Source organism: Triticum aestivum, chromosome 1A (genome assembly GCF_018294505.1).
Source record: "Triticum aestivum cultivar Chinese Spring chromosome 1A, IWGSC CS RefSeq v2.1, whole genome shotgun sequence".
In the NCBI taxonomy this organism is placed as follows: domain Eukaryota; kingdom Viridiplantae; phylum Streptophyta; class Magnoliopsida; order Poales; family Poaceae; genus Triticum; species Triticum aestivum.
The window spans coordinates 14,742,297-14,753,311 of NC_057794.1; the positions used below are offsets into that span (position 1 = coordinate 14,742,297).

The 11,015-nt window shown below is 42.4% G+C and overlaps 1 protein-coding gene and 1 pseudogene across 1 annotated transcript; one reads left to right on the forward strand and one right to left on the reverse strand.

The window, feature by feature from the left end:
• The first annotated feature begins 4,313 nt into the window (after positions 1–4,313).
• Positions 4,314–6,377, forward strand: LOC123072183 (uncharacterized). The gene is made up of 3 exons (XM_044495778.1): positions 4,314–4,664; positions 5,091–5,302; positions 5,550–6,377. Exons 1-3 carry the CDS (start codon positions 4,421–4,423, stop codon positions 6,003–6,005), a joined length of 912 nt encoding a protein of 303 aa, XP_044351713.1. The 5' UTR covers positions 4,314–4,420; the 3' UTR covers positions 6,006–6,377.
• Positions 6,378–10,437: 4,060 nt separating this feature from the next.
• LOC123072262 (subtilisin-chymotrypsin inhibitor-2B-like) lies at positions 10,438–10,673 on the reverse strand (annotated as a pseudogene).
• Positions 10,674–11,015: the final 342 nt, after the last annotated feature.

The following is an 11,015-nucleotide window of genomic DNA, read 5'->3' on the forward strand; positions in this document are numbered from 1 at the left end:
TATGATAGCAGCGCGACACTTGATATCCATGTCGTCTGTGTGTGTGGTGGCGCCTGAGTCAGAGGATGGTCGGACCGCCGGAGACAGCCATGTCGCTGCTGACCACACGACCATGCCGACTCGCCGAGAGGCAATACACTATGATGGCTCAGGACGAACCTAAAGCAAACAATGAGAGTTTTTAGTATGGTGCATGGAAAAACAAGTACAAGAAAATATACCACAAACCGCAAAACTTCAATAATTAAGAAGACGATAATTACCGTTCCCCCGTGGTATGAAATCTCCCCAGGAGATATGTTCACTGCAATTTTCTCAACCATCTTCCTCATTGAATCATAATCATACAAACCTATGCGGGGGGTTATTTCTCGTGGCCTGTTTAGTATACCAAGGTCGAGACAATCGAGAAAAAAAAAATCTGATTTATATGTAACAACAACATAGAACAAATGCATTAGCATGGGCGGGAGATTGGCACAGCAAGAAGTTTCAAAAATGAAAAAGCTCAGTAGTTTGTGCATGCAAACTGGACCACATACCTGCAGAAACAAGTGACAATCAACTATATGGATGGTTGGGTTTCTCATTGAAACATCTGGCTTGAACTTTCTAACAGCTTGAAACAAGTGTTTCAGTACATACCGTCCCCAGTTCCAACTCTTAATCTTGCTAATGTCATTCAGTGCAGCCCAGAAGTCTATGGATATATAATCATGTTTGGAGGTGGAAGCCAGCACATGACCGATTATAAAAATAACAAATGCAATCTTGAAACAGTCCTGCTGTATTTGGGATGACGATTTTGATATCGCTCCAAGCAAAACATTTTCAGCTGCTTTTAGGCTATGCGTGCCTTTGTCACTGAATGATGCTGCCATTCGTGTGTACTCGATGCAGGCTTCTGATGGCTCGACGTCTTCGCCGTTTATATCCAATTCACCGGAGGGGATGCCAAAAACATAATTAAGCTTCTGTTCGGACAGTTCAAGCACACCCTGTTCCTCAAGGTTGATTGTGCTAGATTCTACATCCACTCGGTCCATTAAAAAAGCACTATACTTCAGATTAATCTTCTGCCATGCCTTCACCTCTAGAAACCCCCCAAATCCAATCTCCATAACTAGCTGCCGCTTGAAATCACTGAACTTGGCAACAACCGAACCAACTTTGAGCAATGAAAGCCCGGGGGTAAAATATGGTGTCCCTGGTAATCCAGTGGAACCACCTGAACCATCCTCGTCACTAACCCGATCTTCCGGGGATTGGTCACTGTTTTCTACACGATTAATCACCATAGCAGCTTGTATCCCGCTAAAAAAATCTGTCATCCTCACTTCTCTAATTGCCTCACGGCAAAAAACTTCTGCCTATGCGAACAGAAGCGAGCTAGGGATGAGCAAAACACTAAGAACAGGGGCGGATACGGCAGCACATATCGAAAAACAGAGGAGGGGGGCGAGGGTGGGTACCTTTGCGGAGAACTCTTCTTCCGTACGCCGCACGCCGCCGGCCAAGAATCAACCTCGGGCGTCGCCTGGACGCCCGGGGACGAGGGAGTCGGTGCTCCCGCTTGCTCCTTCAAAACAAAAGTCGGGGAAGAACAGGGGGGGCTCGAGAGATGAATGCCGAGGGCAGGGGTAGATGGAGACAACTGTGGGTGAGGTGACGGTGTAGTAAATTACCATACAAGACATGACTCTGAAAAGAGAACCAGAATGCGCGACGGAAAGTTGATGCACAACAGCGGGCCTCACACATTAAACCTGAACTGGCTAATGATATCTCTATGGTTATTAGCGGCCGTCACACCTAAAACATGAACGCGTCGTTGACTTGAAACAATCAAATGTTCCAGCCAAGTGTTAAACTTATGTTAGATAACCATCATCACATGACATGAATCATGGTAAATGTATTGCAGGCACGGGGCACATCTTACTAACCTAGACATTTGTCAAAATCATGGGCAAGACCTGGCAATTAGTGAAACAAAACAACTTATTTGGTTCTGCTTAGCGAACTGTACCTAAAGGAAACCAACTTGCGTGTTAGCTGGTCGTCAGACTGCCACGTCCCGCGATTGAACAAAAATGTGATTGTGAATCAGCAACGTTGCTCCATAGGAAAATTACACGTCGTACATGTCTCCGCCATCCCCGGTCGAACATGTACAGCTCGCCAAAGTTTTGTTCGTACATGTCAGCTGCGAGACAAATGCCTATAGACTTTTGCATGTACTTGGGACCTGGCTCCTCCAATACAGGCCAAAAATAAATCAAATACATGAGGGATACGTTGCAAGCAGGAATCCACATGGCGTTTTCACGGCCTCTCGATACCGGCCTCCTTGGTGCGCGGCCGCTGTTCGCATTTTTCGTTATGGATAGACGTTCTTGGGGTATTATAGTTTTTGTATTTGGCGACTTGCCGGTAGTTGTTGTGACGGAATAGAGTAATATAGAATTGCGAGAAGTATATTTTTCTCCAAAGTATAGAAATTGTTCTTCAATTTCAAAATCAGTAAAACTTACTCCCTCAATTTCTCAAATTAGATAATTTCAGTCCCTTAACTTCTCAAACCAGATAACTTCAGTCCCTCATACCGTTTAAGGTGGTTTTCATCTCATGTTGACACAATTTTGACTAAAAACTTGACACATTGTTCGGATTTGACTGCCATGTCACTGTCCACTTTGGCGCCATGTTTAGTGGGGAGCATGATCAGCACTGCCATCGTTGGGTCGGTGTTCATCGTCTTGTACTGCAGGAAGAGGGAGGCGTCCCTATGCAGCGGCCACTGGACGCTGGAGCACCTCGTCCCCGACGACCAGGCGTCGGAGTTGCACGTGCTCGCCTGCGTACATTGCATAGTTTTAAATAACCGGCTATAGCTTCGTTATAGCTCCGCTATAGCTGTTTGAGCATGTTGCCGCTAAATGATTTCATATATAATTTGTCGCTATAGTCCAGTTATAGCTGTTTTTAAGAGTCGTCACTATATGCTATAGCCCGCTATTTAAAACATTGATACATTGACGCCGGTGATGCTCTCAACCTTTAGGAGCTGCCAGCAGCAAGCAAGCACGGCCGTGCATGCCCTGCACCTCTACGACACTGCGCGAATGCACGCCCGCGCAGACATCGGCGGCGTCAAGTGCTACGCGGTAGTCCGTGCGAGCTCTCGCCGATGCTCGTTGCCTTCTCTTCGCTGGTCCGTGCGAACCATGGGACCTTCTGCTCCTCTTCCAAGCGCGCCCGCAGATGCCGCCTTCGACCAGGACTCGTGTATGCGGCGCTTCGGCGACAATGACCGTGACCAAGCCGCGTTCACCGCCGTCTGTAGACTGTGGCGCCGCGTGTCGAGCACCACCAGCACGGCTCAACCGCAACTCCCTGCACCAAGGACACGAATGACACATTTTTATGGGCATAACTCATGATTCGCGTGCGCCTGTTACTCGCATGTTCTCGCCGGGAAGGGGTCAACATCATGTACGTACGTGCGTGTCTTGCCGGCGATCATCTAGCTCGATTTTCACGTGAGCATCCAAAGCCAATTTTGCTGGTACGTAAAGCTCGACCGCCCTGGCGCCTGCGGCCCTGCCCGTGCTGGCCGCATGACCTGGACGGCAAGCATGGCGAAGGCCAGCACCCCGTGAGCCAGGCCACCATGGCCGAGCATGTACACAACATACAGTGCCATCGCTGTTCGTGGTGTGGCAGTCTAGCCCGGATGACGTCTCATGTTTTTAGTTAAAACCGTGTTCACGTCGGATGAAAACCACAAAAAGTGGTACAAAAGGACCGATCTTATCCCGGTTAAGGAGTTGAGGAACCAAGGTTTGCCGGTTTTGAAGTTGAAGGATAAGTTCTATATTTTCGAAAGAGTTGAGGGACGAAAAATATACTTCTCCCTATAGAATTAGAAGACAAGGATTTTACATAATATAATGCTGACATCACCATCGATAATAAAAATGTAAGTGATTATCGGCTAAAGTACCATGATTATCAGTGAATAAAACAATTATGTCCAGCAGCATTATCATTATGATTACCCAATGAAGAGACTTGTATAAAATAAAAATTATTGTATTGCCTTCAGCGAAGAATACAATATCTTTTTTGTATTTTTTTTGAGGCACTCTTTTTTGTATATCATTAAGAATACAATATCTTTTTTGTATATTATTTTATGCTCTACGCTAAGGGTCTCTGATTCTAGTTTTGCCCCGGGCCCCCGAACTCTCTTAATTAAGGGCTGACACGTCAGTTGGACCATTGGCCCAGCCCAAAGAATCAACAAAGAGGAAAGGGGGTCGACAGCTGCGCTGTAGGGTTAGCTCGATTGGCTCGGCGGGCTGCGGCAGCGGCGGCGGCGAGTTAGGATTCTGCACAGGAGGAGGAGGTCGTGCACATGGAGTTTCTCTTCCTTGACGAGGAGGACTGGGCGGAGATGGAGGCGGATAAGGAGAAGGAGGCGGAGAGGCGCCGGCGGGAGGAAGAGGAGAAGGCGCGGAGGACGGAGGAGAACCGGCGGAGACGCGAGGCACACGATGCGGTCATGGACTCCATCATCCAGCACGATCCCAAGGTGGGGCGCGACGTCTACACCCGATTCTTTCTCAGAGATTTCTCCGTCTTTGACATCAACGAAGAGTGTAAGCAGCCTCTATATTCATCCACAATTGTGTTTCCTTGGTTGATATTTGTAAATTTCCGAAGTATGCGAACTGAATTACGGTATGTATGGCTAGCCTGTATAACCGTCTGCATGAGAATGCTCTGATATGCCATGCTCATTATTAAATATTAATGCATGCATACCAGTAAACAACGAATATGGATTCATTTATTTGGATTTTGATTCATATGTATCACTTTACAACAGGGATCACTGTATTTTGCTAAAACTGTATCAACTTTGTACAAATGGTGGGACTATAGTTTTCTCTCAAATTTAACTCGTAAGTGAAATAAGAATAAGAATGTATTATAACGTTTAACTCACTGGGATAGAAATGGAAAGAAGGGCTGTTTATTCTGATGAAATAATTTGATAGATTTGTTTTGCTTATTCACTGCAGCGTCTGTCCCTCCAATGCGATACACCGATAGTATCTATGAAGAAGAATTTGGGTTAGAAGACTCTGCAAACATACTCTCCGTCAGCATAGTCTCCTCAGATGTAGGTTTCCCAGTCAATGTCTATGGCCGTGTCATTGCCAGAGACAGCATTGACTACAAGTGCACTTATCTCTTTCACCGCAGTAGAGATGATTGCCAGCGTCTCAACAAGGTACATCCTTGCTTCTAAGTTTGTTCCAATCGGGTTTCATTTTACTCGATGATGCATTTAATATCAACTGTTAATAGACATCTAAATATATGAACAGGAGTCATCTTAGTGCTTGTGAAGTAGTGATTGTCGATCCAGATAGTCATCTGCCTATAAATGGAGTAGCTTTTATGGCATGCTTCCAGTCTTCATTTTGAGCAGTATTTGGATGAGCATACTTTAATCTCTCGCACCATTCTTTTCGTAGGATGGAATGCTGATTTTAACTGGCCCAGGTCGAGGACTAGTGCTGGTTGATTTCATCTATCTAGAGATAGATCTTAAAATCAGGGAAGATGGAGTGTCTCCAGACAAGCCATTTAGCAAGGGTCTAATAAATATTGATGGCCGAGTACTGTCTAGAGAGGAAGATGTCGTGGTTAGAAGGGAAACCCTTGAGAGCTGGCTTAGCACTATGGAAGTGAGATTCACAACTGTCCTGAACGCAGCCGAGTGCACCATTGAAATCAAGCTCATTGAGGGGCTTTTTAAAGGAAATATAACAGTTGGCATCGCGGATAAAGCTCACAAGCTGGACATGGAACAAACGATTGTGATTCATGATAGCACAGCAGATGGCGTGATTACAAGTGATGAAAGTGGAGTTATCAAACTGCGGCGAAGTGTCATTACTATCTGTCTGGAAAGAACAGTGGTGTTTTAAATCAATAATGTGGCTGCTGGTGTTTGTGCTGAACGAACCTTTGATTTCACTCCACACCGCACTGGTGCAGATGAAGAGGAAATTACATGTGGTGCTGGGAAGTTCGGATTCAGGGTTGTCTGGTCCTTGATGGACTTTAGGCTCTAATCCCGTGGCTTAGTAAACTTAGTTCTGATGTAATGGAGTGATGCAATGATGTGATTCACTAAGTTACATTATTGTTATTAAGTAAATTGATGGATTATAAGTAATGAGTAGCGAACTAAGTTATTATGTATTATGGTGGAGTCGTATACTGAATTTGTTGGTTTAATTTTTTGGCATAATTAAAGAAGTTTAGTGCACTTGGCATTTTGTTAGACATGTATTAGGCAGAAATATGAACATATATATGTCACTTTAAGGGACTTTTCTATCATATTTATCTATGGTTTGTATTGATTTCTCATGATCACTTATGTGTTATCTAAATATCCTGAAAATTAAATTATTTGGAAGATGGCTTTGCATTGCATTTCGTTGCTGTTTTTATGAACTAACTTCTGATGCACAACTAGGAAGATGGTTCAATTAGTAAAGCAGGAGGCACCTGCATGTTCTCAGTTCTGAACCACGTGTTTGTAGAGAAGGCGTCTCTTTCCTGAATGAGGCTTCATTTTTGGATCCATGTTGCCTGTTCAAGAGACAAAAATTTGGTGGTACACAATAAATTTGAGGATCTTTACAAAGGAAGCGATCATAAGACACCATGCCGCCAGAGGTACTTTTTCTTCCCATGTTCTTTTTTATAAATGGTGTTGCTTCTGGGCCTCTGGCAATGCCTCCACATATGCATATGTGGATATGCTAATTTACGACATCTGTGCTGATATTTCTCCTAAATCAAGTACATTACCTAGGTCATACGTTTATTTTCCCACTAAATCAAGTATATTACCTAGTGCCTTTCTTATCACATATGTGAATGTCATTAGCCCAAAGACAAACAACTCATGCCTTTTACAGTATATGATTTTGCTCTTAAGTTATGAATGAGTGTAATTTCTTGTTCTAAATATGCTAGTACGTGAAGTTGGTGGTGATGAGAAGTGCACTGGAAAATGTTGGAATTACCGCGAAAAAGAAGAAGGAAAATGTTGGAATTGCTGACTTGGCTACATAGATTTAGCACCATGAGAGGATAAAGGTCAGTATGTTGTAATATTTGCCACTTCATTCTGAACTTCTGAATGATTGCCATCTCTACCTTGAAAAACCCTTTTTTTGTAATGCTCTTGATGGTTTGGCTCTTCCCCTCCCATTCCCATGGCTCACCCTCCAAGACGACAATTTCCTTAACATTTCAGGTGGTGAATTTCACCACCTGCCTGTACAAGATGGCGCTTCTTGTCATGGATCTGTCGGCCACTGGCTATTCCTCATGCGTGGTAATTGACAACCATTGTTGGGCCACTCTTTGCATTATCCAACCACCTAACGCGATTAGCAGTTTTAGAGACAACTCACTACTGGAGCTCCGGGATATTGCCTTCTCAAATGGAAGTTTGTATGTGTTTTCTACGCATGAGAGCTTTTTCAAGCTAGAGTACGGTACCATCAACGACCTTGGCATCTCACACACTCAATACATGATTGAGTCTATGGCCGAGTGTTCAAGAGATATGCACCAGGTGCCCGACGGCGTGTGGTACATGAGCAGGAAGCTGCACCTAGTTGAATGTGGCGGTAGACTGCTGATGGTCAAGCGATGGATTCGCCACATGCCCCGGTCATCCGTATGTGGTGATATTGCCAATGAGTATGGTTTTGTGTAGCTCAAGCTACGTGGTACCCCATATCTTAGCCATCCATTTTTGCATTTTGATCTGTGCAGGCACATTTATCATTTTTGTTTCTCTCAAACGAAACAACGTATAAACTTCAGACTTTGCAGGACAACAAAACATTTTAATTACTAGCAAAAGAGCCCGTGCGTTGCAACGGAAGAGAAAACATAACACACGCTCTTAACCCAACAACCATCACTCAAGACCACAATAAGTCCATCTTCTTTATTTTTGCGAGGCATCATATTTGTGTTGCCGCTTATCCTTCTTCTCATCCTCACCGGCGATGGCCTCGGTGTTCACACAAAACAAAACAAAAACGTGTTTGAATATGGTTAATCCTAAGGCGTCTCTCTCTCCCTTTCTCTCTCTCGCTATCTCTCACTCCCGCGATGAGAAATCTATTGTTTTCTCCTGTGACATTTTTCAGAGATATGCATGTGTAGTTAGCAATGTTTTCTTTTCCCTATATGGTTATAGTGGGGTGTTTATTTGCAATTCGGATCGCCGCCGGTATGAAAGAAAAATGGATCTTGCGTTATAAATTATAATTTTGCTTCCAAAACAATATTTTAACAATATTTAAAGGTAAAATTAACAACATATTTAGATTCCACATATTTTTCTAATAAAATTTCATATATAATATGTTAAAATCGAAGTTACGGTTTAAAAGATACGGATAATTTAGAAAATCATTTGTTTGACTTAAATATATTCTAAAATAATATTTATCATACTTAACATGTAAAAATAATCTCATATTCATATTCTACATATTTTTCTAATCAAGTTTCATATATAACATGTTCAAATCGGAGTTACGGTTTAAAAGATATGGATGATTTAAAAAAGCATTTGTTTGACTTATATATGATCCGCGGATGAATTACCTAAAACATCAGGGGGTTTCAGAAAATGTAAAATAACGGTTCGGGTGTGACTTAAATCCGAACCGCGGGTTGAGTTCATCAAAACACAGGGACTTTTTTGAAAAATGCCATGACAGACGACCGAAACCCAATTTGCTTTAGTATCAGGTAAAGACTATGTGGGAAAAAGTTTCAGATTTTTTCATGCATTTTAAATGCTAAAAAAATATTTTTTAATCAAAAAAATCCTCATTTTGTATATTTGTAAAAAATGTTTTGTTTTACTGTATTTAAACTTCAGACCTACAGAGAAACTTTCTATATTGCCAATACTTCTCACACTGAGGGATCTGAGGTCTTTGAGCCAGACTTGCATGTCATCCCTGGTTCATGGAGAAGGATCAATAACTTGGGTGGCCGAGCACTCTTTGTTGGCCAGCATTACACAAAGTCCATGCCTGCTCAGGCAAGCGTCGGGCTTCAAGGGGATTGCATATAATTCATGTGTGATTACCACAGTCTAGCTTTTACGTTAAATCCTCTTATAGACTCTGACATGTACAACATGAGAAGTAGGATGAGCGTGCCCCTGTTGTCAGTGACTACTGTGGCGGTGCTGCATCAGCTTCCTACTGGCCAGTCCCATCCAGCATGGTTTTTTCCATTCTGAACAACCCTATCATGCATGGGGTATTATCTTGTTCTGGAGACCCCCATAAGTATGGCCAGCTTTGTTCTGTTGAGATGGGATGTGTGATCGACCCGTCGGTTGGTTTTCCTCATGGTTGTAATGTTACCATCCGATCTTATTATATGTAATTGTATACTTGCAAGTCTCATGGATAATCTTTATTTCTTGTATTCAAAGGCTTGAATCTTTCATCATAGAAGATTCAAGATTTTGTCCACCTAGCAATGAAATGTACTTGTATAAACAGGTGATTTTTTCTTTGAATTTGCTTTGTACAAAGATGGTGCAAAATTGATACATGTTTAATAATCTAAGGAGCTGTAGTTTTTTTTATGAATTTGGTCAAGAAAATGAAAAATATTATGACATGATATATATCCTTCGTACTTGCTTCCTGATTATATTTTCGCTAGATGGTGCTTTAGTTGTCTCATAATACCACGTCAAGGCATATATACAAGCAAAACTAGTTCACACCTGGCCTTTACATGGCTAGCGCGTATGCAACCGCCACAAACACAACCACACAATGAGAAGGCAAAACACATGAGAAGTACATGCACATTAGTTTGGTCTTAAGTCAAACTTTATGAAGTTTGATCAAGTTTATAAAAAATATCAACATTTACTACACCAAATCAATATATATATATATATATATATATATATATATAATAATCAAATACATGATGAAATATATCTTCATATCGTATTTATTTGATATTTTAGATGTTCATAATTTCAAATATAAATTTGGTCAAACAAAAGCTGGACATAACGCTTTAACATTTCAACAAGGGCAAAATATACTTTATAAGAAAAGCCTGGGTACGCAAGAATTTTAACTCGTTTTAGGAGTACAATCTTTTCAATATTTGGAGGATTAAAAACCTTAGAGAAATATATTTTTACGTAGGGGAATTGAAAACACGCCCAAAACAACTAAAACATATTCAAATCCATGACATGCTAATGCTCCACCAGTGGTTATTAGTCCATTATATTAACTTATTCTTGAGTCTCGACCATGCACATGAAGCTAGCTAGCCGATGCTTGGGGTGTCGGCGACGATGTCGATGAAGATGCGGACGTGCTCAGGCCTGAAGTCCTTGGTTACTGGCATACCGACGGGCAGCGTGGCATACCGACGGGCAGCACGATGATGTCAGCGTTGGGCTTGTCTGCAAGGATGATCTTCTTGGCTTCTTCGGCGCACAACCCGACAACCTCCGGCCACCTCGTCTTCTCGTCGCCGGCAATGTTGTCGGAGAAGCTCATCGTCGCGCTACCAAAACAGAAGTTTAAACCAAGGCTAAAGATTTCTCAAGAAAATTGAGGCATCCGGTGTTGTGACTCACCGGTTAAATCTAGACTGGAGAGTGCTAGCTATAGCAGCTTGTGCCTGGAACGACGCTATTTAATACTCTCTCCGTTCGGAAATACTTGTCGGGAAGATGAATGTATTTAGATGTATTTTTGTTTTAGATGCATTCATTTTCATCAATTTTTACGACAAGTATTTCCGGACGGAGGAGTAGTAATTTGATTGTGTTGTATTGATCGATCGATCGAGTAGGAAAATGCTGTATTTATAGGCAGAGACATGGCAATACCTTGCTT

Excerpts from the sequence above, each read along its gene's own strand:
- LOC123072183 (XM_044495778.1), top strand. The coding sequence starts at position 4,421 with ATGGAGTTTCTCTTCCTTGACGAGGAGGACTGGGCGGAGATGGAGGCG. Across the intron at positions 4,665-5,090 it reads CTTTGACATCAACGAAGAGT|CGTCTGTCCCTCCAATGCGA; the intron begins GTAAGCAGCCTC and ends TATTCACTGCAG. Across the intron at positions 5,303-5,549 it reads ATTGCCAGCGTCTCAACAAG|GATGGAATGCTGATTTTAAC; the intron begins GTACATCCTTGC and ends TTCTTTTCGTAG.